The 27,282-nt window shown below is 35.2% G+C and overlaps 2 protein-coding genes across 6 annotated transcripts in view; one reads left to right on the top strand and one right to left on the bottom strand.

The window, feature by feature from the left end:
* Positions 1–5,742, top strand: part of GNB4 (G protein subunit beta 4) — a 59,210-nt gene extending 53,468 nt beyond the window's left edge. For both annotated transcript variants that reach the window (XM_047731029.1, XM_047731036.1), the window contains exons 10-11: positions 1,413–3,401; positions 3,553–5,742. In XM_047731029.1, the coding sequence (XP_047586985.1) occupies positions 1,413–1,519 (107 nt within the window). In that variant the 3' untranslated portion in view covers positions 1,520–3,401; positions 3,553–5,742. The remainder of the gene's footprint in view (positions 1–1,412; positions 3,402–3,552) is intronic.
* A 1,981-nt stretch (positions 5,743–7,723) lies between these two features.
* Positions 7,724–27,282, bottom strand: part of MFN1 (mitofusin 1) — a 33,306-nt gene continuing 13,747 nt past the window's right edge. For 2 of the 4 annotated variants that reach the window (XM_047730977.1, XM_047730986.1), the window contains exons 9-19: positions 27,214–27,281; positions 20,556–20,677; positions 18,801–18,927; positions 18,409–18,513; positions 18,034–18,136; positions 17,669–17,898; positions 16,705–16,827; positions 15,883–16,035; positions 14,619–14,815; positions 11,348–11,482; positions 7,724–8,748 (exon numbers count right to left, since the gene is read on the bottom strand). In XM_047730977.1, the coding sequence (XP_047586933.1) occupies positions 8,667–8,748; positions 11,348–11,482; positions 14,619–14,815; positions 15,883–16,035; positions 16,705–16,827; positions 17,669–17,898; positions 18,034–18,136; positions 18,409–18,513; positions 18,801–18,927; positions 20,556–20,677; positions 27,214–27,281 (1,445 nt within the window). In that variant the 3' untranslated portion in view covers positions 7,724–8,666. The remainder of the gene's footprint in view (positions 8,749–11,347; positions 11,483–14,618; positions 14,816–15,882; positions 16,036–16,704; positions 16,828–17,668; positions 17,899–18,033; positions 18,137–18,408; positions 18,514–18,800; positions 18,928–20,555; positions 20,678–27,213; position 27,282) is intronic. The other 2 variants (XM_047730993.1, XM_047731004.1) reach the window with 1 other exon arrangement.

Raw genomic sequence — 27,282 nt, 5'->3', positions numbered from 1 at the left:
CCTAAGTATGTACTTCCGTATCTTTAAATAACACGCCTTTCCTGCTAGCACTCCCATTTGTGTGCATGTGTGCACTCCCATATGGTTTATTAGGAGCAGCAGGAGAGATGTTAAAGCTGAACACCAACAGAGACTGGAAGTTTTAAAACAACGATTTGAATGAATCATTCTTTTTTTTTTTTTTTTTAAACTTCTTGGCGTTCTCTGTTGAGGGCTCAGCTTTAACATTTCTCCTCCCGCTACAGCTGCATTCTTCCTGTCTTCTAATGTTTCCCGCATAGAGTGGATTTTATTTAGAACATCAGTGTTTACACAATTAGGACTTTTGTTTAAAGAGGTATAAGGCGTTTTGCCTGGATTGAATCAGTTAGTATCCATAACAGTATCAGAATGTGTTTGTTTCCCATAATTGAGCATATGCTTGAGTTAGTTTTGCTTTGCTTACAGCTGCTTGGTTTCGTTGGTCCAGCTGGATACTCTAACGGTAAAAATTGAATGGCGACTTGCAAATTGCTAATTCATTTTCCTTTCCAATGTGACTTGGAGTATTTAGTCACAGTGCTCATTTTCTGTTACTTCAACCCACGATTATACCTTTGCCTGTTGCCAAACTGCTGTGCCTGAGGGACTACAGAGGTGTTAAGGGTTAGATGAGGTTATGTTCCTGCGGTTGGGTGAACATGATTGAACATGATTTTGCTTCGTTATAGATACTGCAAACTCAGAGTTTATTTAAAAAAAAGTAATTCTTGAATTTGATATATTCCAAGTTTTCTCGTAGATCTTCACGATTCTCATTTTCTTTGGCAGTTACCTAGCTTACCCCTCGCACCCAGGCTCCCCATTTGGAGCAAGGAGCCTCCTCTGACAGCCAGGTAGCCAGAAAATTTTTGAAAAGGCAAACGTCCACTTTAGTACTGACGGTCTGCGTTATCCCGGTGTATTGCTGAGATAGGGATAGGGATGAAATAAAACCTCGTGAACAAATTTCTTGCAAACGAATAGTTCTTGAAGCTAAAGGCAAAGTCATTCCTGAGACTGCTTTTGGCAATAGTTACTCAAGATGTGGATGTAGTGAATATATAGGTATTCTAGACTTTTTGCCTTGTTGATACATTCTAATGAGTTTTAAGTGTTGTTCTCTGATTTCCCATACCATGCATACCATTTCTTTGCAACTCTTTCGTCCTCACAATTGTTTATTGATAATTGTTTCAGAAACCGGTGAACATACACTTAACCATGCACAGTACGCCCTTGGAAAATAAAGGATAAAGAAAAGATTTGCAAATTAAATATGGTGTTTTGAAAAAATTTTTTTTTTAAAAATACCCTTCTAAATCTTTTATGCACATAATTGTTTAATTCTGAGTTGGCTTTTGTTAACTTTTTATTAAACTTCTGCTTTTCAGGTGTTCTTGCTGGTCATGATAACCGTGTCAGCTGTTTAGGTGTAACAGATGATGGCATGGCTGTGGCAACAGGCTCTTGGGACAGTTTTCTTAGAATCTGGAATTAATAGTGCATACATGTTTTCTGTTCTCCGTTGCTATCTGGAGAAATCAGCGCTACAGCCTATCGCTGTGAGAAAAAAATTCTACCTATATTTGCAGGTGAAGATTTTTCTATTGAGATTGTTATATACAAAAAGATTTCAGTAAACTACAAAACAAACAAGTGGGGGGGGGAGTGGAAGGCAAGGGGTGCTTGCTGAGATTGAAAGGACCAGTGCATTAATTTGAGGAATTAAGCTAATTGAACCTTGATGAATTTTTGCTTGTACTCGAAATTCTTTATTTTCTTTGTGTAGGACAGAATGTTCACATTATAGCGGTTTATCATGTTTGTGTTTTTTAAGACTTACAATTTTAACTTTCTATACATAAGAAACATGACATTTTTGAGTTTTGTAATGGAGGAAGTAGGCATTGTAAGGATGGAAGTGATCCCATATGTATGTGTACTTACGTTTGAAGAAAGTCTCCTTGATTTCTGACCTTTTAGCTCCTGGTTGCTTAATGTTTAAGAATGCTAGCAGGCCTAGATACCTCTGAGGGCAGTCCCTGTTGAGTATCATTAGTTTCTGTGTATCCTTCTGCCATCCTGTGAATTTAAGTAAGTGCTCATTTTCAGTCCTTGGAGGGGGAGATAATCTGAAGGCCAGGGAATCAAGGTATCATTCTGAAATTTTAGACATACATAAGAAATTCTTACATAGTTAGCAGTGATTGCATAAAAAAAAAAGTTCTAAACATTTAAAAAATCTGGTTATGATCTAATGACACTTTGAGTAGCTCTCTAAAGAGCAGGGCTTTCCTAGTGATTTCATATTCTGAAACTGAATTTGTAGGTTACCCTCATTATTTCAGATTAACATTTGGGTTGTCCTTGCATCTGAAGAGTTTTGTCCAGTGTTCTCCATTGATAGACCTGTAGATGGGAAATACAATGTGGCGCATTACGTTGCTGAAAGAAGTGTTAAAATCTAACCAGTCACTAGACTTGATTAGTTACAGTTGTGTAGCAAGGTGGCTTTATGAGTTTGTGTTCAGTTTATATCAATTCAGATTTCATATTATCGTAACTTAAATTTAAAAAGGAAACATTCAAGACTTTTTGCTCTTCTGTGATTTTTCTCTTGGCACAAAAAAATGGTTTCTAAGTGATTTTGCCAAAAGGAATACTTAGATCCAAGTGACTCCACTTTAAAGCCAAAAGAAAAATTCCAGGAGCAGTCCTTAAAGGAGTCAGAGGAACATTGCTTAGTATTTTCCTAAGCAATTCCTACTTGTCAATGATATAATGTGTCTATTACTAGAATGTTCCCCTTAATTTAAACAAAGATACTTTTCCCTTATAACTAAAGCTAAATGATTGATAATAGAAGATTATTAGTCTTGATTGACGAAGTCATGGATTATTCTTACACAGAAGTGCATTACTTTTGTAATTTAGTAAACCATGTCCGTTTCAACTTAGGTTTCAACTTTTGATCACACGTAACCCTAATCTAAATGCTCCCCAAAATTTACTTGTGAATTTTCATTTTTATATTGTGAATATGCCAGTAAATGCATCAACTCTAATGAAGTCTGTTATCACTTTTAAGATCAGCTGATGATGATAAATGAAAACGGATAAAGGAAGAGTAAGATATAGGACCAAAAAAAAGACTATTTTAGATGGCAGGCATGAATGTATATTTATAAACACATAATATTTCTATGAACTTTTTTTGCAATTAATGTCTGTGGACTGTCATTTCATAAAGAATAGCTCTTTAAGGTAAGGCAAGAATATTTTAAAGGAATGTATTCATTTCCCAAAAAGGTGAGGGTTTGCCATGTAGTTCAGCAGTTCATTCCAAATTCCTGTAAGAAAGCTCTTCTGCCATGAGCAAGGTAGCCATATATATATATATATATATATGGCTATATATATATATATATATATATTATATATGAGAGCCATATATATATGTATATATGTGTGTGTATATATATATATATATATATTATATATATATATATATATATATATATAATATATGAGAGCATCTCCTCTACCTTGAAAGTTTCTCTAACAAGATACTTTTGCCAGAGGGCACAGACTATAAGAATTCCATGGTCTTAAGCATGTTGATAGAAACAGTTGAAATCTTTGTAGATAAGCTTAAAAGCAGTTCCCATAATTAAATGTGTACTAGGCAACTTAGACCCAATCACTATTGTGCTATTTATACATATGACCAAATGGTGACCTTATTTCCACATTAACTTACTAGCTAAATCTTTGCTCTCCAGTAATACAGGTTCCACTTGCTAGGTATATTTATTTACTTGCAGTTTGAGTTCAGCTGATAGTCTCAAGTGTTGTGCATAAGACTTCTAACCGGTAAGAGTAATATAGTATTTATTACTCTACAGTTTTAAAGAATTTGCATCAAGATTGTTGCATTTATCTGGTGTCTGTTTTCTTTTACCTTGTAAGAAACATTTTAACATAATATGCCTCAGCATGTTTATTTATAGATTAATCATCTCAGAAAGTTTTTTTTCCCCCCAGATCTAGCAAGAATAATTTAAGGGAAATACTAAGAGTGATGATGATTGCCATGTGGTTCAGCACATCATCCCAAAAGCTGGTAGCAAAGACCTCTCCACCTTGATGGACAGGCAGTCCTGTTTTGGCACCTGTATTAGAGGTTTAGACCGAATATCCAAGGTCTCATCCTTCCCCCCACCCCTCAGATTTTTCTAGCTTGATCCCATGGTTTCATGCACACCACACTGAGTTCATCTTCACAGATGCAAAGGTTTGGGTTTACTATTTCAATTGTAAGAGTCTAATAGGCCATTCTCATTTTAATGTAGACTCAGCTGAACTGCTACTGCATGATAGTGAACTAGTATCCTAGACATACAGATATAGGTGCTTCTGGAACACGTTCGGCAGTCTTCAAGTTAACCTGTTAAGAGAAACGGATCTTGCCTTCTCCAGGTGACAGTGACATTTTTATTGCTAAAATATACTGTGCCAGTATTATAACTGACCTTCTCCAACACTATCGAAGTCTTAGATTTAATAATTTTAACCTTTCTAAAAATGACAACATTCAGGGAAATTTATGCTTTGGTTACTGTTGAATGTTCACATTTTAAATTACAAGGCAGGTGAATACCTGTGGCTTATCTGTTGATGTTTAAACTTAGGAAACTGATCAATCAATCTTAGAAATGGGCCTATCATTTTCACAGTATTCTCTCGAGTGTCTTGAGGGTTTAAGTCAGGCTTAAAAATTTCTGCCTTTAAATCAAGTACTGTGTTCAGCTTCAAATTTCCCTTTAGCCATTGTGGAAAGCAAAATTCTAAACTGTCTTATCTCCTGTTAGAATTTTTTAAAGCACCCACAAGGTTAGACCATCTTTCTTGTGAGAAAGAGTAGCACAATGAAAAAAATTAGTATTTTAAATTAGACTGTTTGGGTGAATTATGTTTCATATTTACTAGTTTTTCCTCCTGCTCATTTTGAGTTGCCTTAAATTCTGTGGTATATCTTACAATAGGTACTCATTAAAATGGTTCATAGTTGAATGTCTAAGCTAGCAGCGTATCTTTTAAAAGTTTTAGATTGATGGTACACCTTGTATTTAGTGGATTTGTTTGCATGTTGATAAAATTTCCTCTTTTTTCTTAAATCCAATTACTGATCCTATAAAATCCTATAAAATAGTTATAATGCAGCATCATGAAAAAGCTGGTTTTGTGTTTCAACTGGTGTTAAGTGTTCCCAACAAAATCTTACATCATGTAGTATTTATTTTTTAATTGAACTTCAGTGATACTTGGTAGATATTTCAAGCCTTTTTGTTTTTTACACAATGGTGCTCTATTCTATTTGTTTTGAAAGCATCATCTGAACACTTGGACTCATGTATTCTTATCCAAAGGCATCGACATAGAAGTGGGTTTTTAAAGCTGATTAAAATGTTTTTCTTCACCTACAGTGGTTTCTACAAACTTAGAGCCAATTGACTTTGAATGTCAGTAATATGACTATGGGCAAGGTGAACTTGGTAGATTAAAGCTCTTATAAAAGCTTTTAAACCAAACTATGGACTTGTACCATGACTTAATAGTATTCTTGGATCTTTCTTGCACAATGACTCATTATTTGTACAGTAGCTCTGTGAAATGTTGCTGTGAACTGATATTGTAATCAATAAAGTGCTTTTAACCAGATTTCATGTATTACGTTTTAATTTTAAAAATCACACTAAAGGGGCACCTGGGTGGCTCAGTGGGTTAAGCCTCTGCCTTCAGCTCAGGTCATGATCCCGGGGTCCTGGGATCGAGCCCTGCATCGGGCTCTCTGCTCAGCAGAGAGCCTGCTTCCTTTCCTCTCTCTGTCAAATAAATAAAAATCTTTAAAAAAAAAATAAAATCACACTAAAGGGGCTCCTGGGTGGCTCAGTGGGTTAAAGCCTCTGCCTTCGGCTCAGGTCATGATCCCAGGATCCTGGGATCGAGCCCCGCATCGGGCTCTCTGCTCAGCAGGGAGCCTGCTTCCTCCTCTCTCTGCCTGCCTCTCCCCTTACTTGTGATCTCTGCCTGTCAAGTAAATAAATAAAATCTTAAAAAAAAAAAAAATCACACTAAAAATAGGTGCCTGGGTAGCTCAGTCAGTTAAGTGTCTGCCTTCAGCTCAGTGCATGATCCCAGGGTTCTGGGATTGAGCCCCGCTTCCAGCTCCCTGCTCCGTGAAGAGCCTGCTGCTGCTTCTGTGCCACCGCCCCGCTCTTGTGTGATCTCTCACTCTCTGAAATGAATAAATAATATCTTAATCACACTAAAAATTAAGCCTCAGAAGTAAACTCCAAGCATGGTCATGCTCGGCCCTTTTTCCTTTCCTTAACCTCCTCCTCACCCCTGTGAATGCTACCTACTGTTAAAAGGCTACAAAGTTACTGCTTTCATTTCTTTGTCCTTCAAGAATGAATTGGGGGAACTTTTTCTTGGCCAGGAGAATGAAATGAGGGAGTCTCTTTTCTTGGCCAGGTGCATGGGCCAGTCTACTACATAAAGATTAAAACCCACTGCCAGCATAAATGCTACATTTATCAACTATCAGGCAAACAAGTTTTATTTTCACCTTGCATACTTATAAAAATGTAGTTCTATAAAAAGTTTCAGGCTATACAAAGATAAATAATCCTGCAAACAGAGTAAACCAAGTATGTGCAACAACTTTGAACTACAGCTGTGAATTTACATACTTCCTGTATAATTCATGGCCTTAGTCAGAGGTGCACATATCTCTAGGCATAAAGGTTGGGTTTCATTACTTCAGTGTTCCATTTCCAACATTCATGCATTTTCACACTTGATCAGGTGGAACTACATTCAGACTGGTGATGGAGAACTTAACTGTAGCTTCACTATACCAGAACCACTATTCTGGTAGTTCCAACTTGAGCATGCATCGGGATCATCTGGAGGGCATGTGAAAACAGACTGCTGCTTCCCAAACACTACTGGATTCAGTAGGTACGGAGGGGACCCTGCAGTATGCTCTTCTCCAAAATTCACACAAGTGATAATACAGTTAATCCAGGGACCAAACTCTGACAGCCACTGTACTATTACTAAGGAGGTGATACCAAACCACTATGCTCTTCAAAATGTTCAAGTACTTTCATATAAAGATTAAGGTCTTGAACTTGTAACCTAAGTTAGTAGTACCCAGTCTTAGACATCAGTTTTTCATGTGGCAGTTGCTACATTTGTTGGTAGCTTGTACTATTTTTTGGTTATAAAACAACAAATGCTATAAAGTAGTACTTGAATTTTAATACTGCATCCTAGTATCTGATCTGCATAAAGATACATTTTGAAAGGCTTCTGTGACCTAAGTAATGTTATTTTCTCCTTAAAATATCCTGGAACGTAATGCTGCACCAAAAAGACTGAGTAGCATCCGGGAGCCTTAAAGGCACAAGAAAGGAAATACTAAGGATAAAAGAGCCTAACATGTTATCCCTCTATGGAAAAGCAGAAACCATCCCCGGCCAAATACACTGTCATGATGCATCTAACAAGCATCTAGATGCTGGTGCTTTGGTGATCCTCAAGACTACATTTTGCATAGCAAAGCCCCAGAACGCCATTTTGTATGTTTCCATATATGTTTCTATTAGTTTTTACACAGAAAGAGACACAGTACTCGAACTCATGAACATTTCATTAAGTTAGAAATTAAAATAATATAAACAGTGCCCTGGCAAATTCATACAATTAAAAAAAGTAAAAGCCATCTGGGGGGACAGTCCAGCAGTACTCCTGGCGAAAACCTTCTGAAGAATAGCATTTGTACATGACCGTAACCACCGGAAATTCAGAGCTCCCGTATCTTTGGCTATTTTTATCACTTCAAACTTTATTCCTAAAACTGAGATAGAAAGGTTTTCTTGCCATAATCATAGCTGAAGCAGAAAATACTTCTTTAGAAACTGATCAGGCAACTATTTATTCAGACCCAGGTACATTTTAAAGAGACTTTATAGTAACAAATCTTTATACTATTTTACATCCGTTTTAATGGGAAAAAAGAGGGAGTAAAAACAGTATATTAGTGGTTTACATATCTGCCAGGATGGCAAAAGTGATTGTAACTTGCATCAACAATACACTCAAGAACATTTCCACACTCCTCGATAGAGCAATACCGTTTATAAAACAACAAAAACAAATGACTATTCCCATTAAGGCGGGCATCAAAAATTAGTTTTGAGAAAAGATGAAAGGAGCATTCTCTAACTCCTGGATGCCAGGAAGCAGAGTTTTTCAGAATCAAAAACAAAGAGAGCCCTAATTAAGAACAAGGCCCCACCCCTCAGGGGTCACATAGTTGGTTCTGTTGCTTTTAACTAATTCATCATTTTTAACACAATTTAGCCTTTCTTTACCCAAAATTAAAATTAAAAATATATCACAACACTCTTCAGAAATGCAAACACCCTGAGATAGATAATTACCAGAATCTACACAAGGATTTGCTATTTAGGTACAGTTAGTATAATTCATATTTAAAGTCATTTCATAAACAACTGTCCCAATCTTCCAAGTTCCATTTTCTCCTATGATGATCACCAAAGCAATCTCTACTGTTAAGATTCTTCTTCATTGCTTGAATGTAGAAACTGCTTAGTAAAATTCTCCAGTTCATTTTCAAGTTGAACGGCTTTATTTCTAATTTAGAAAAATGAATAAAAAACCAATCTAATTATCATAAAGGCCATTGAGGAAAAAAGTGCATTCCATCCAATCTTAAGAAGAAAACCACTAGTCAGGTGTTGCTACATTTATCTGAATGCAGATTAAATTATTACCAACCTTTTAAGAGTATGTATATATGCTATTACTTTGCTGTAAACACAGAATCCAATGTCCAGAACTTGAAAAAGGTACACTGAGATAAAAACCAAAAACTTAAGAATGAAAAGCATAAGAGACAAAGGAATCCTATTACCTTACATGGGTGTTACATCCAAAGTCAGAGTCGTAACTATCTTTGAATTCCCTTTAAGTTAAGCATAAAGTGTAGAATAACTGGTTTTATGTATACATAAAGTAGCTGTCAGATGTGAAAGGACCATGGTATACCAAAAGTTTGGTTTTTTTTTAATACTAGGATTATACCTGATATAGCTAAGTACCCTAAAAAGAGGAAAATAGGAACACTGACAGAGGAACACAGATTGTGTCTCCCATTCTCATTCTATGCCAGGGCGTGCACATAATTGAATCCGTTTCTCTTTTCTCTTGGTCTTGTACTGTTGCTGGGTGCATATTGTCAAGGTCATGTACTATAGACTCCACTGCGTGCTTCTTCAGGCTTCAGCAGCCTGAGGTAAGTTTTATCTGAATTACTAACCCTAATCTAGCAACAATGGAGATTCTAAATATTATGGTATTTGTTATTTTATACTTTCCTGTTAGAAAAAGGATGAGCAGATCTTAATTATTCATACATAAGTCAGTCTGGCCAAAATCAAAAAGCTACAGTAAGTGCCAATAATATCATTTACATTTTACTCTAAACAAGATGAAACACAACTAAAAAAAACTTACCTAAGTCAAACACACACACACAAAACCTACTAAACGTAATCTTACTAAATTTGAAAGGCTGTATTTGAGATAATCTTAAATCAGGCAGAATGGAATAAATCAAATTTACTTGGCTGTATTTATATGTATAAGGAGGTTAAGGTCTAAGTGACGGCAGTCTTTTTCAGAGATGATGAAATTGGGGAGTGAGGACAATGTCACTGCACATCAGATTAAGACATCGTGGACAGACTTAACTCCAAGTGTTTTAGATGTACGTCCCAAAATTGAGCTCACAAGGACAGCCTCTATAATTTGGAGACATTGCGAGCTGCTCTTGGATAAGCAACCGTATGTAGCACATGCACTGGTAAACGGCAGCAGCTATTAATTGCTGCTTAATGATAACTTGTTAGGTGAGCCAGCTAATGGGTAAAAGGTGAAAGTTAGGAACTACCAAGAAGTAGTTTCTTCTACTACTCATCACTCATACTCCTGGTCAAGGGAAAGGCAAACTTTACTTAGGGGGAAAGGCAAACTTTCCTTTGGGGAAAGGCAAACTTTACTTAGATGCCACAAAATCCATGATAAGTCAGTATTAAACCAGAATTGCACATATTAGGATGTCTTGTTTACTTTTGTTGCTTTAAAGTTAAGTACACCCAACAGTCCCCCAATGAAAATGGAAGTTAAGGGTCTTGAATACCGAGGACTAAAAACTCGCACTTTTGGGGCACCTGGGTGGCTCTATCAGTTGAGTGTCTGGCTCTTGGTCTCTGCTCAGGTCATGAGTTCATGGGTCCTGAGACTGAGCCCTGTGTTGGGCTCTCTGCTCAGCAGAGTTTACATGAAGATTCTTTCCCTCTGCCCTGCCCCTCAACTTGTACAGGTGGTAAAAGTGTGCAAGCATGTGCCCACTCTCTAAAATAAATAAATCTTAAAAAACAAAACCAAACCTTGCACTTTTAATTACAAAACTTCTGCTCTGAATGGGGACTAGTATGGCTTAATAGTTTTAGATAAAGATCTAAAAAAATCCTTTTAATTTTTTTTTTGAACCTGAATGCAGAGAATAAATACTTTATTAACTGATTACAGTTGAAAGTCACAAACAAAAAAGGGGTATATTAAGGCAGAGCCATATATATATCTATACCTATATGTTGATACAGATATAGATAGACAAATCCAAAGACTGTTACCTCTTTACATTTTAATAACCTCTGCATTTTTCTTTTATCCATTTAGGCAGTGTGCTTTCTTTTCTTCTCAGTTAAAGAAATGAATCTCGGCCAATATTTCAAAATCATATTTTGATGACAAATTACAGGATTGTGGGTTGAGACAATGACTAGTGTATAAAATGCTATCTGATAGTTTTCTCAGCATATTCCATGTGTGGTGGTATATTTACGTTGGTGTGGAAAATCTGACAACTGATAATTTTCTCTTTTCCAGCAAAACTAACATAATTTTCCAAACGATTTTAACAGTCTTAACTAAAACAAGCTTGGACTTCCAAGTCAGTCAAATGCCCAAAAAATCCTTTTAATTTTTTAATTTAGATTTTCTTTTTCTTATTGAAATTAGGTTTCACTGAAAATGAAAAACACATGGAATAAGGAAAATAACCAAATGTAAAAAGTTTTACTATAAATTCACTAGTTATTTTACATAATTATACTCAAGTAACGAGACCAACAAATGTTCACATTATTAAGAAAAAAGATTCAAATACCTTAAGAACTTTGAATTGTTTTGTATTTTCTCCAACTGATCTATTTCTTTGGATAATCTAGCAATTTCTTCTTCCAGATGTTTTTGTGTAATATCAACTTGTTGGCACAGGCGAGCAAAAGTGGTTGCCATTTCCCTTAAAATAAAAAAAGCTTTTTTTCAGCAGTCATGAATGTCTTTTAAAATGAATGAAGCTTTAATTTAAAGCTTATACAGAAAGACTAAGTTTAAAATATACCTAAAACATAAGATATCAAAGAACACTGTTAAGAATGTTCTGAAGGAGGCTATGGCACTTGTAGCCTTAATTTCATCTGGTCTCAAGACAAATGCTCAACAGGCAGTATCGACCTCTAATGTACAGTTGTGAATATGAATAAGCTATAAAAAGGCAGAAGATAGGTGTATTTCTTCAGAAGCACAATAAGCCTTACTCATCCCTTGCCTACAGAAATAACAATTACTGAGCACAGGCAAGAAAATTTCATAAGCTTGTGACTTAGACAAAAAAATACTTTAAATCATAGCAACACTGAACCATGTTTCCATAACTAAAGGATTGTATTTAATTTGTGTGTTAGTATGGTAGCTTTGGCAAACGTTATTTTTGCAACTGGGAGCATGCCTAGTAAGTGTGTATACCTCTAGAATATGATTAACTGACTTTTCTCTGCAACTATTCTATGCATGTTCATCTTCTCATGGTTTTTTTTCCTTTCCATTTTCAACCCATCTCACCATTTATCAATATTAAGACAAATAAGAATCTTTCATTATTTTCATATTTCATTAAATCAATATTTAGCGAGTATTTTTTAACTGAGTAATATATCGAGGCTGCCTCCATTAGGATGTAAAGTCTTTTAAGAAAGAGATCAAGTTATCTCTATTTCCTACAACCACCGTTAGCATAGATATTGGCCCAGTTATTAGCACATGGTAGGCAATTAACAATTGATGATTAAATGAATGAAAAGCTTCATTTTTTTGAAAAGCTTTGTTTTTACATATGTAACCTCAGCTGATTTCTTCCGGAGGTCTAGGTACCTCCATTAGAGAAAAGATCTTCCTTAATATAAATAAAATGAAAACTCTCGTGTAAGACAAGAGCTCAGTAAATATTTGGCAAATATCCTCATCTGTGCCCTCATTGTTTCTATTCTCTGCAGCTCTGTGTTAGTACAGGCTTTGAGCTTGTGTCTGAAAGTTTAATCTCCCTTTAACTCTGGTCTCCTCGGCCTAAACCATTCAATACACCACACCACTGCAGTTATTTTTATAAAACTAAATGTCAATGACATCAACTTCCAGGACTTCCAAATATCCACGCTCCTGTCCTAGTATTAGGTTTATATTCAAATGTACCCCCCTCAAATACACATCTGCCACACTCAAATTTCTCATGTTTCTGAACACATTTTTTCCCCCCACTTACTTTCTTTTGGTTTGGGGTATTTCCCTCTGCCTACATCTTTCTATTCCACACATTCAAACTTGGTAGGCTACTCTTCCTCATTCATTTTTTTTTTTTTAAAGATTTTATGTATTTGAGAGAAAGAGATCACAAGTAGGCAGAGAGGCAGGCAGGGGAGTTGGGGAAGCAGGCTCCCCGCTGAGCAGAGAGCCCGATGCGGGGCTCAATCCTAGGACCCTGAGATCATGACCTGAGCCGAAGGCAGAGGCTCTAACCCACTAGGCCACCAGGCGCCCCGGGAAATCTTTTTTGACCCACTACTCTTCATGATTTAAGATTCTAGAGCCTCATATTATGAAGCTTACTTACCACTTACATTACTTATCACTTTTCAACTTTTATTGTAATTATCTGTTATTTCTCCCATTAAATCACAATTCTCTTCAGCTCAGAAAACAGTTTAATTCAGCTCTCAGCAGCATCCAAATACAGACTATTATGCATTGACTTAACTGCAGTTCTATATATTAGATCAATGAAACAAATTTTAAGATATATAAAAGAAACTAGTGGACCCAGTATAATAAAATTCTCTTCAGGGGCGCCTGAGTGGCTCAGTGGGTTAAAGCCTCTGCCTTCGGCTCAGGTCAGGATCCCAGGGTCCTGGGATCGAGCTCCAAATAGGGCTCTCTGCTCAGTGGGGAGCCTGCTTCCCCTCCTCTCTCTGCCTACTTGTGATCTCTGTCAAATAAATAAATAAAAATCTTAAAATAAAAAATAAAATAAAGTTCTCTTCAGTTCTAAAAGAATTATGCCTTTAAACTTGTAAATGCAGTGGGGCACTTGAGTGCACCTGAAGGCTCAGTTGGTTAAGCATCTGCCTTTGGCTCGTCATGATTCCAGGGTCCTGGGATTGAGTCCCACGTCAGGCTCCCTACTCAGTGGGGAGACTGCTTTTCCCTCTTCCTCTGCCCCTACCCCTGCTCCTGCTTATTCTCTCTCAACAACAACAAAAAATCTTAGATTGTAAATCTCGGCCGTGACAGTAAAAATACATTACACTTGCCATCATGCTTTTTTTTGTGTGTGTGTGGCATTTGGTTCCCAGATTATTTTTTTACCTTTTTTTTTTTTTTTGAAGATTTTATACGTTTGACAGAGAGAGAGAGAGAGTACACAACCAGGGGGAGAGGCAGAGGCAGAGGGAGAAGCAGGCTCGCCACTGAGCAGGGAGCCCAACAAAGGGCCTGATCCCAGGACCCTGGGATCATGATCCCAGCCAATGGCAGACGCTTAACCAACTGAGCCACCCAGGCTCCCCTTTTCTCACCTTTATTAAGATATAATATATTCACAGAGTTGTGTGACCAGGACCAAAATAAAATTTTAGAACCTTTTATCACTACTGCCCCACAAAAAAATCTCATATACATTACCAGTTATTACCCTTTGCCCCTTTCCCAACCCTTGGCAAATAATAATATGCTTTCTGTCTCTATACATTTGCCTACTCTAGCCAATTAATATAAATGGGACCATACCTTATGTGGTCTTTTGTGATTGGCTTCTTTCACTTAGTATGTTGTCAAAATTCATCTCGTCTTGGGGCGCCTGGGTGACTCGGTTAAATGTCTGCCTTCGGCTCAAGTCATGATCCCAGGGTACCAGGATCAAGCCCTGAGTGCCATCATGCATTTTTGAGCCTGTTTGATACCCTTGTTTTTTTCACCTTGGTGGTGATTACAAAATGTGTTTATACTGTAATAATTCTTTTGAGCTATATTCTTGTTTATGCATTTTTTATACATGTCATACATCAGTAATGCTTTAAAAAAAAAAGACACCTCTTTCAACTTACTGTTGTACTTGATGGCTACAGTTTGCACTGGTGAAGCTAACAATCATCTGCAGTTTTTCCGTTGCATAGTTCACAAACTGCTGTTTAAAGGCTCTCTCCTTGGCACGTGTGGTCCAGGTCAGCCTCTCATAAAGATACAAAGCTCCATACATACTTAATGAAACAGATATAAGTTTCCACCCTACAGTTTTCCAGATCTGTAGGATAAATTCACAGGTTATTTCAAGAAAGAATATCACCACTAGGGAGATTGTACATTAAGGCATTTTAACAAACTCATCAGCCCCCTACATATCATTGACTCAAATCCATATTTTTAAAAAAATGTATATTCCTTCTCTGTGAGAAAATCTGAAGCCAATGGAAATCAATCAAGATGAAAAAGGAGCTACACATAAATACCAGGCAAGAACTTTTATAACCTGCCAGACATTTGCTAAGTTGATATAATATATCTCAAGAAGACATGTGAATTTTTTTTTAGGTCAGAGATTTTATTTTATTTAAAGATTTTATTTATTTATTTGACAGACAGAGATCCCAAGGAGGCAGAGAGGCAGGTAGAGAGAGAGGAAGAAGCAGGCTCCCCGCTGAGCAGAGAGCCCGATGCGGTAATGGATCCCAGGACTCTGGGATCATGACCTAAAAGGAAGGCAGAAGCTTCAACCCACTGAGCCACCCAGGCACCCAAGGTCAGAGATTTTAAAAACCAAAACAAACCTATGTTGTTAATGATGTGAAAAAAATTTTAACAGTTAAAAAGAACTACAACTAAAAAATAATCTTGAATACTTTAAGGTGGATCCCTCTGGTATTCAGAGAAGTCTACATAAGGGACCTGAATCATTCTTGTTACTCCAAATTATAAATATCATTTATGTGCTGTGAAGTGAAAATAGGAAGCATTGTTTTAAGGACTAGCTAGTTGGTGGTATTTTTTTTTTTCCTAAAGAGGTATTTGTTAAAAATGTATACTGTGGTAATCATTTTGCAATATATATACATCAAATCATTATCTTGTATGCCTAGAACTAATACAATGTTATGTCAACTATACCTCAACTTAAAAATAAGTAAGTCTGCATTTTTAAAAACTTAAGATTAGACCTGTGAAACTTATCTTTATTCACTAATTTTAGCCAACAACTTTTCATGTCATTTTACAGATTATCCTGGAAATAAAAGTAAATATACCTTTCTTTTCATGTCTAGCAGACAGCTTTGCAAAACTCCAATTTTAATTATACTAAAAAGAACTTCTTACCACTCCTCCAACAACTATGATGCCCATAGAAGTTCTAGATGTGAGAGAAGCTAATCCTGTTATTAAGGTGACCATGAGTTCTTCCTGTGATGCACTGTCTGGAGTTGCTGGATTGGTTTGAGCAGTGGGAGTAGAGGCTAAAGATCTGGGAAGCTGATAAGGTTGGGGAAAAAGGATTATTATAATTAAACAACTACAAATGGAATAGTTACATTTATAAAGTTCTATTTTATTTCTTGTATAATTACAGTAGTAAATCTATAAAAAGAATGAGTCAAATAATGAGTTTACCATAAATATATGAAGAAAATAAAAAGTCTCAAAATTATTTTCTATGACCAATACTGAATTTTTATACTATATGATTCTACCTTTAACAGTAGGCCCTCAACTCTCAAGTGGAATTAAAACTGTATTTTAACATTCTCACACCAAAGACACAACCTTAGAAAAAAAATTTTTTTAATCACTTAAAAATTAAAATCTTCTACACTTCAAAATACACTATACAAAAATTAAAAGACAAGCCACAGACCAGAAAAACATACTCTGAAATCATGTATCTGACAAAGGACTTCCATCTAGAGAATATATAAAGAACTTCTACAATAAGAAGCCAAATAATCCAATTAAAAAATGGGTAAATGATCTGAATAGACATTTCACAAGATACACAAATGGCCAATACAAGCACATGAAAGATGTTCAAAATCATTAGTCATTAGGGAAACACAAACTGAAACTACATGAGATACCCCTTCACATCCACTAATAAAAAAGACAGACAATAACAAGTCTTGATGGAATGTTAAGAAACAGAACCTTAATATACTGCTGGTGGGAATGTAAAATGGTGTAGCTGCTTTGGAAAACAGTTTGGCAGTTCCTCAGAAAGTTAAACATGGAGTTACCGCATGGCCCAGCAATTTCATTCCTAGGTATATACTCAAGAGAAATGAAAACAGATGTCCACATAAAAATAGTACATGAGTGTTCATAGCAGCATCATTCATAATTGCCAGAAAAGTACAAACAACTTCAGTGCCCATCAACTAAATAAAATATGTGATAATCTATAATGGAATATTATTCACCTATAAAAAATGGAGTACTGGTAAATGCTACAACATTCATGTACCATCATGATGAACCTTGACAATATTCTGCTAAGTGAAAGATGCCCCAGGGATAGAAGGGCACATTTTTTATTATTCCGTTTATAGGAAATGTCCAGAAAGGGAAAAATATGACAGTTAAATAAGCTAACTAGCAATAGGGCTGGAGGTGAGAATGATCACCTGCAAATGGGCACAAGGGTACCATTTTGGGGTGATAACTTCTAAAACTGGATTGTGGTGATGGTTTTAAAACTCCACTGATTTTCTGAAAAAGTACTGAATTGATAAATTCAAAAGTTTTTTTTTCCTAAATGCTTGCATTTACTCTAGTTGAAGTCAAAACTTCAATTTTATTTGAAAACAAAAACTTTTAAGGAAAAAACTGTTTCAAAAATGAATGTGGAACAACTACAACAGTACTGAATGAAAACGCTGGAACTGCCTTTCCCTTTGCACAGTATAACTAATTCAGAAATGGCTCTATGTGATTGGTATTAGCTCATAACTATGCAAACTGAACACAACTAGTTGTATTAGAGAAATCACATAAGCAAAGTAGAAATATTTTTAAAAAAAGAGCAAGAATCTCAACTGGTAGAATCAAAGATAAGTAACTGTGTAGTAGAGCAACAACAAAATCAAAAGCTTACTCAAAAAGAAAAAGATACCTGGAAGATGGGTTCTGATAATCCTAGCAACACCCTCTGAGCATTCACTGGGCCCAAGAAACGATGGACAAGGGAAGACCAGCCCAGGGAAAAACGAAATACAATATCCTCTTGAAAATCTGAACATAACTTGTGGCAATTTAGGTCATAGCTGAGATCAAATTTCTTGCAAGGAATCAGTGTATGTAGTTTATTTTGTATACCAGTTGGAAGTAATGGCTTCAAATTTTCTAGATAAAACAAAATTATGGTATTTAAGAAACGAGTAAATAATGTTTTACATTTTATAAAACACTTCAAGGAAACTAAGTCCTTTCCCAATGAAATAAATAAACTACACATGAACTTATAGACATAAACATTACCAATAATTTCTTGCTGGGACTGAAGCATTGAAGCATTGACTTCATTGGTACACCGATCCGCCAAATTTCTTCCCATACCATCTTCTATGTGCTTATTTAACTCCTGTTAACATGGTACATGTGCCCATTATTTTTTCTCTAGAACATGTACAGATTTTGCAAAAACTTAAGTGTAGTAAATGATCTTATTTTAAGAGGATGTTTTTGGGTACTTTATATATAAGATAGTTTACATTTATTATAAGAGTGCACAGGGGATAGAAAAGTTCAATCATGTACTGATTGCCAGGAAGACATTAAAATGGCTAATCCACTAAATAAAAATGTAGAATAAAGTGAGGAAACTGAGTAACTTTTAACAATAATTTAACTTACATTTTTATATACTTTCAACACACTTGGAGTAGGATGAAACTCAGAACAAAATTCATCAACTAAAACGGAGAGTCGACAAATTTCATCTGTCATTGCACAGGAAACCTGAAAATATGAAGTTAAAAAAATTAACCAAGATTATCAACTAGTCAGTCAAATTGTAAAAAACTTAAATAAAATGTGCCTTTAGGGTAACGGTGATAACATTTTTAGGATTATCAAAAATATTTTCATTTCCAGAAATTTATTTTATTTAAAGATTTTATTTTTAAGTAATCCTACACCCAACATGGGGCTTGAACTCACAAACCCAAGATCAAGAGTGGCACACTCTACTGACTAAGCCAGTCCCTCTATTCCCAGAAACTGCAGTCATAAAGTCACCAACTCACCTTGTTTGCCACCTCTTCTGTAACTGCCCTGATTTTCTTCTTAACATCCAGTGTTAAAAGATTCATCTGGTTTCGGATAAAGTCCAGTCTATCAATTTGATCTTCCCTCTCTTCCATTGAATAAACCCTATTGTAGTAGGTAGAATAATTAATTCTCAGGAAATACTAAAGTCCCAAAGCAATTAAGCTAGGACAGTCACTTAGGTAATGAACCATCTGCTAGCATGATACAGTGGCAAAAAAACCCCCAAAACTTCCATTTCACATCTAAAATGATTCAAATAATATTTCATTTACAAAGTATTTTCTAGAGGATCGAATATAAACTACTTTGTCTGTCTGTGCATGTGGCATCCAAATCCCAAAGAATAAGGACTCTCCAAACACAGATACGAACAGTCACAATAAAAATAATGACTTTATTTAAAAAACAGGGTCAGCAAATGGCATCCTGAAAGCCAAATCCAGCCAGCTGCTAGTTTGTGCCATGCCATGACCATTCATATGCCTCATATGCCTATCATCTGTATGGCTACCTTTGCCCTAAAACTGCAGAACAGACTAGTTGCAAAAGAGAAAGTACAACTCCCAAAGCCTAAAATATCTACTATCTAGCTTTTATAGAAAATCTGTCAACCACTATAGGATATAGGAAAACAAAGACCTAAGCATTTTAAACATTATCTTCAGCTAAAAGAGTTCCCAAGACATGATTATATAAACCATTCTCAAATCATATCTTCTTTGTGCTGTGTTTAGTTTAATGTCCTGTATTTTTAAAATCAGTAATATTAAGGTCAACCGGTGGACCAAATACTCAATCTGGCTACTATGATAAAACAACTGAGCTGAGAGAGGCATAAATGACAAAATAACCTCATACAGAAACAGTGCACAGGGCCCGAGATCAGACTCTTGAGTTCTCACTCTTGTGTTTTATTTATTAGAAATTCTCTAATTTTGTATATGATGCATTCCAGAAGTGTCATAATTAGGCAATAGATTTAGGTATATTTGTTCCCAGTAAGATCAGATGCATTTAAAATTCCCAATTTAATGTCCTCTTAATCTCTGATGCTTTGTATCTTTCCCTTGATTGGCTTAAGCCCACTAACTGTTCAATTAAGGCTTAACATCCCGTATCACATCTAATACCTGTATCACATCTAATAACCTCAGCTTTGTTTCAAGTGTACCAAGTTTGTGAGAACTAGCCTTCTCCTCAGTGTTAGCAATTTCATGAATTTACTTTCATCTTTATAATGTCATAAATGGAGTAACAGTGCAGTACAATGACATATAGGGTAGTGCTTACCAAACTGACCTTCTGGCTGGCAGGTAATATCGCCTTGTTTACCAGTTGATAAAAAACCACAACTGGCATCAAAGAGAGATTTCTAGGTATCAATGTATAAACATGAAAAATGGGTCATAGGTTGAATATAAAAAGAGGTCCACCTGCTTTTTGGATTTCTTCAAAAAATTCCACTTGTTCTTCCACTGCCTTAAAGATATTTTAAAACTATGAAGCACGTCAAAATCATAACTCTTGAGAATAATGGGTTCCAGGAAATGTAAATGATGTTAAGGTTGTAGAATAAATATTTACAATTTCAAATATTCATTTAAAAACATGCAAGTAGGTTGCTGACTTAAGTGCTAAAGTATTTAAAATATAACAATTTAAAACCTTAGTCTAAGAATTTATATTGACATGAACTGACATTTTTATTTTGCAATAAAATGAATTCATACCTTTTCTCTGCTGCTGCCACGTTTACTGAATCCATTATGTTTTTCACAGTATCTAGTATCTGTTTAGCTCTGATAGTGTGCTGTTCAAACTTTGTTTTCACTGCTGACTGCGAGATACACTCCTGCGAGGGCCCAAGCCATAACACATTACTGTAATTCCATCCCAATATTTTCAGGAATTTAAACACAAAAACTTGCTGTTTGTAATGATAACCAAAACATAAGTAAGGGCAGAAAATAAATGCATGATAAAAAGAACTTAAAATAACAAAAGTTAAAAAACCTACAAGAAATCAAAAGTAAAAAGGGCATTAACAGCAAGTTCATATCTTTGTGTAATTTTACACAGTAATGTGCAATGGTTTTTTGACTATATTTTAAAAAATAAATGAATAAGCAGGGTATTGTTGTCAATGTTAAAGTTTTCTCCATTAAAATTACTAACTTTATTGGGATTGCCTTTAGTCTATTTCTAGTCTGTCTTGATTTTTCTCATGCTTACAATAGATAACCTAATGAAGTTCTTAACTGAGTTATTAATTAGAATTCCACATTTTAAGAAATGAGTTGATAGAACATAGTTATTAGAAATTAGGACTTGGATTAAAACTTGAACTTGAAAAACAGTTTAGCAACAAGCAACCGAAATAATATATTGTTTAAAAAATACCTACAGCTATTTCAAAGATAATCCTGTTATTGTCCTTGCTCTATAGTTTGTGCAAACAGGTTCAAATGATGCCCTATCTCATTTGTTTCATCTTTAAGCTAATTGTAGCTCATAAACCATTCACAGCTGTACAAATCAGGTTTCATGACGTGTTTTTTTTGTTTGTTTTTTGTTTTTAAATAGAATACGGGAGAATGCATCACATATAGTAATGGACACATTTATACTATAAAACTTGTTTCAATTTCAATACATCTAAATACTATTTGTTATCCAAAATATTTACTGTGAATTCATCATTGAAAGCTCACAAAATTATTATATTAAAACTCTTTCATTCTTACTTCATAGAAAGTTAAATTCTGCACTGACATAACATCTAAAAACAACTACAAGTGTTTACAGAAGAAGGTCATCTGGTCTTTGAACAATCGCTTGTCTGGATCACAGCAGCAATAACTACAATAGGTGTTTCGTAGGAAGTCACATTTATTCCCTGTGATGAATTTTTTTAAAAATTAGGAATATACCCCAACTTCCATGATTTCCATGAATTCATCTTCTTGAACCTCTTTTTACTGTAACCAGTATAAATTGTGTTAACTATCATTCATCACAATAAACAGCTTTCAAGCTTTAAAAAGTATTCACTTAATACCAAAGTATTTATCTTGAAATCACTAGTATGTTACATTCATTCAATACACTATTTATAACCTAGAGCCTTCACATCTCTAAAATGATTACCTATTCAGTTCATTAAGATAGAAAAAATTTTTATAATTTCTTTTGCCATTTTAGCTGTCCTCTTTGGTACTATGAGGTATGAAATAAAAACAGATTCACTTCTTTAGCTATAGGACATTGAGGGTAATTCATTTACTTAACACTTTATAAAACCTTAACTTAAACCCATGACTTTCTTTCACTGGATAGCCTAACTTCTGTTCATGGTTAAACTTATTTATACATCACTCAACATCACTAATCCTGAAAAGATTAGTTGTAGAAAGTTATGGTATTCCCGTTCTTTATGTGCCTACAGAAAAACCACCAATAAGTACATAATATTAAACAGTTAAACTGCTTATTTTTAACAACCAAAACAAAGCTCTGATTTTCTTTAAATAACTGCATCTCATAAAATGACAAATTAACCTCCATAAAAACAATAAAAGCATAAAAATATTTTGAAAAGAAAAAAAGGTTAAAAGAAATCCTATATTCCTCGATGAAGCAGATCTAGATATCAGCAATGAAGACCTAAATTTATAGGTAACAGCACAGTATTAGAGCTAGACCAGAAAGAAAATATTTTCAAAATTTATTAGGCAATATAAAAGTCATTCCTTGATTTTAAAAATATACAATAACGTCATGAATTAACAAAGAGACATAAACTACTTCTAGTTAATATAACTAACTAGTTAAAATAATAAACATAAACTCCTTCTAGTTTAGAAATGGGTATCCGACACTGATATTACCGCTGATCACAAAAATATCAAGTCAACCTGCAAAAGAAATACTCTATTCTGAGGTGTGAGAAATGTTAATTTAAATATGGGTTTTTAAAATTGCATTATTTCTCAGAACTCTCACTACACTAATAAGCTTATGAATCCCCACAGGGAACATACATAGTGAGCAGCAGCTTCCAGACTTACTTTATCAGGAACTCTAATTTTCCAAGAAGGTTAAAATACTACACCAAACCATTTTAAATCCCAATCGTATCTCAGTTAAGATAGTTTTCTTTTCTTTTTTTTTTTTTTAAAGATTTTATTTATTTATTTGACAGACAGAGATCACAAGTAGGCAGAGAGGCAGGCAGAGAGAGAGGAAGGGAAGCAGGCTCCCTGCTGAGCAGAGAGCCCGATGCGGGACTCGATCCCAGGACCCTGAGATCATGACCTGAGCCAAAGGCAGCGGCTTAACCCACTGAGCCACCCAGGCGCCCAAGATAGTTTTCTAACTTACTTTTTTTGTTCGTGTGTTTTCTAACTTTCTAATAATATCTAAAGAAGCTAGCTGGTAGTTAATTACAGTCATAGATTTGTAGATATTAATACTTACATATAATTAAGACATAAAGTGACTTTGTCAAATCCTCTTAACAGACCCCAAACACCCAATAACATGCTATTCATCACTCCCAACTTATTATTTTTAAATATTTTTTTAAAAAACTTATTTATTTATTTGAGACAGACAAAGATCACAAGTAGGCAGAGAGGCAGGAAGAGAGACAGGGGGAAGCAGGCTCCCCGCTGAGCAGAGAGGCCGTTGCGGGGCTTGATCCCAGGACCCTGAGACCATGAAATGAGCAGAAGGCAGAGGCTTAACCCACTGAGCTACCCAGGCGCCCCTATTTTTAAAGATTTTAAATTGAAAGGGCAGTGCAAGAAAAAATACTACTATACAATATACCTCTCCCATCTGTCTCCCTCTCCATACAGATATATCTATATAGAGAGATAGACATATATTTTTATAGGTATTTTTCTCCTGTTGAACAATCTGACACTTCTTTGCAGACACCACAACTTCACTACTAAATATATTAACATGTGTTCTTAGGAATGGGATCATTTTCCTATACGACCAAGAAACAATCACTGCATTCACTGGGACAGTAAATACTATTAACCTAACACACAGTCCATTTTCAGATTTCACCAGTTGTCCCAGAATGTCCTTTACAACAAATTCACTGACATTCTAGGGTAGAATTATTTTATACCTGTTTTCCATCTTATAATCAAAACTATTAAGAACAGCTAATGGCCAAATATTTGAGCAAAGGTATTTAGATTTCTAAATTATCTTTAGAATATACACTTGTTCAAATACAGGTTTAAAATAATAAGAAACATGCTGACAGAATTAACACCGATTTTGATTGATTTTAATGGATTTAATTTTCAAGCCTTATTTTAACTTGATACTCCAAATGTTCCTATGTTTTGCTCCTCAAGAACCAAATGAAACCCAGAAAGTCTATGGCAAATATCAGACCATTAAAAATGGTAAACTTGGTACAATTTTTCTTTTCACAAAAATCATTTTCTAAGACTCCAAAAAAAGTGAATTCTAAAAACAAAGAGAAAATACATATATAAGACACATTTTGTGATCACAATACAAAGAAACCAAGAAATAAATAACCAAAAGTTGGATGAAAAGAATCAAAACATCTGATTCTTAGAAAATCCTGTATTGAACAGAAAATGCCAACAACTGTAATTAAAAACTATTAAAAACAATGAAAACTAAACTGGATACTGAAACCCGTGGTATAGGTCCAAAGTTACATCACAAATTCACAGCCCTAAATTCTTCCCTAAAGAAAAAAAGCAAAAAGACAATTCCACTTAAAAAAAAGTATAAAAAAAGGAGAAACTATGTTTAAAGATTAACATAGAATTTAATGAATAAAAACCAAAAACTGCTACTTATGAATGGAAAAATTAACCAAAAGCTGGGACTAGGTCTTTGGAGGATAAAGCAGAGCAATTAAATCACTGGGAAATCCAATTAAGGTTAGACTATATACATGTGGGGGCACCTGGGTGGCTTAGGTGTTGAGCATCTGCCTTCGGCTCAAGTCATGATTCCAGGGTCCTGGGATCAAGCCCTGCATCGGGCTCCCTGCTCGGCGGGAGGCCTGCTTCTCCCTCTCCCAGTACCCCCTGCTTGTGTTCCCTCTCTCACTGTGTCTCTGTCAAATACATAAATAAAAATCTTTAAAAAAAAGGAAAAAAGAAAAAAATAGAATATATACATATGTTTATACATGTACGTATGTCTAAATAGATATGAGAAAAAATACAGAAGTTTTAAAAATGAACAATTTTATCCTACTAAATTATAAATTCTTAAAAATGCCCCAATTTATAGAAGTCTTAAATTATGAAAATTGATTTAAGAAGGAACTAACTCTGGGAAAAAAAGCTGAAAAGAGTAGTCATCAAAAAATGCTTTGGGGGGCGCCTGGGTGGCTCAGTGGGTTAAGCCGCTGCCTTCGGCTCAGGTCATGATCTCAGGGTCCTGGGATCGAGTCCCACATCGGGCTCTCTGCTCAGCAGGAAGCCTGCTTCCCTCTCTCTCTCTCTCTCTGCCTGCCTCTCCGTCTACTTGTGATCTCTCTCTGTCAAATAAATAAAATCTTTAAAAAAAAAAAAAATGCTTTGGCCACCAAGACAAGACTTTTTGCCCATCTAGTTATTTCTTTAGGTAAGTTCAAATAATTTCTAGCTGATTCTTATATTAAATCTATCATACTTTTAATTGAACAAACATTTCAAATTCTAAGGTCTGATATTCTCTATGACTTTATGTAAAGCTCTTGCACATGGTTTTTTCTATACATAATTTTTAGATTCCCAAATGAACTATTACAATAAAAAACTGCCAAATTTCTTCTAAAAACATTAAAAACAGTAATTCCTAGGTCTGCCTAATTATTGCCCTCACTTGGGGAGCTTTGAATATATACGGATTGCTAGGTCCATCCCATGACCCATGGATCGTCCTCTGGGATAATTCAGGCAGTTCTCTAAAGCACCTCATGTGATTCTCATGATCAGCCAAGGTTTGGGAACCAGTGCTCTACAGCATAGTTTTTTATTCTTCTCATTCCCACTTCTTCAAGGAGATACGCTGTCTGGGTAGCAGGAACCAATGAAAGAGGTTATAAATGCATACAAGAACAATATGATTTAGTAGGAGAAATCAGTGACAAATATCTAATACACATACAAAGAAGGAAAGAAAGGTCAATAAGTAAGACAAAGGGAGACAGAACAATAGATCCTCTCCCCAATATTTTTCCCATGGATGAAATAATTGAGAAAGGTGAGGAGAGCACTGAATCTTGAGAAAGAAAAAGGAAAGAATATAAACAATGGTCTTGGAGTGACTGAGAATTCATGCAATCTATGGTTTAGCTTGGGATGACGTATGCTAACATCCCAGGAGCTCTGACTTTAGAGACATCTTACCAAGATCTCCACTAGTGTGGACTTTCCTTCTTTACATATTCTGTCTTCATCTACTTAATAGTCTAGCTCCAACTCACCAAATTAAAGATGGGGAATAGTGACCAAAGGTTTAATTTAAAAAATTCTGCCAAGTACATTCAACATTCATGTCCTTGCTATCAAAGCCGTTACGACTTAAAGGAAGAATTACAAAAGAAGTTTTTCTTAGTTCTGAAGTCTTCATGTTCATACATGGGTGAAAAGGGGATATGTAATCTAAACAGAGCTAGATTAAAAAGGGCTAAATAAGAGCTTGGAAATTAACATCTAAAGAACTTTTTTCAGTTAAATGTAGGATGAGTTTTAATGTCTCTGAATAAAATGCCTACACCAAAATCTAAGAAAATGTCCTTCCTTCCCAATGCTGCAAATACATTAGCTATTCGTGTGCCCAGTAGTTCCTACCAGATTCCTATACTACAGAATACCCTGTATCCTAATTATTTTTGTACTCATTTGTTTAGGACATTTGATATAAAATGTGGAGAATAAGCAGGTAATGACACAGCTTAAAATGTAATAAACTTCAGTCAAATGACATTTACATTCTATATCTACAGCAGTATGGTACAAAAGAACAACATGATCTTCACTTTGCTCCATTACCCATTCCAATAGCAATTACATTTATTTAATCTTGCCTCAAATTACTGAATAAAGAGAATTTCACTCATTGCACAACACATGCAATATTAGAAAAAGTTTCCCGTTTGAATACACCATATAAGAAAAAATGAGAAATTACAATCTTTAACTCTCAATTCTTACAGATCTTGCAGGGACTTCCTTTCTTCAAACTTGTTTCACTTGCTGTAGCAGTAACTATACTAAATAACAGCAAGCAAAGGTTATTTGACAAAGATAAATAGAGGAAACAGAGGATTATGATCATTCTCCAACCAATGATAGGGTTTTGTATTAGTCAATACATACACAAAATTCCTACCTCGAAGATTTGTTCAAAATTCTGAAACTCCTGTAATCTCGCCTGGAATCCTTCAGCAAGTGCCCCACC

This window comes from Lutra lutra, chromosome 1 (assembly GCF_902655055.1).
Source record: "Lutra lutra chromosome 1, mLutLut1.2, whole genome shotgun sequence".
In the NCBI taxonomy this organism is placed as follows: domain Eukaryota; kingdom Metazoa; phylum Chordata; class Mammalia; order Carnivora; family Mustelidae; genus Lutra; species Lutra lutra.
Note: the sequence above shows the minus strand (reverse complement) of the source record. Positions and strands in the feature narration are given on the sequence as shown.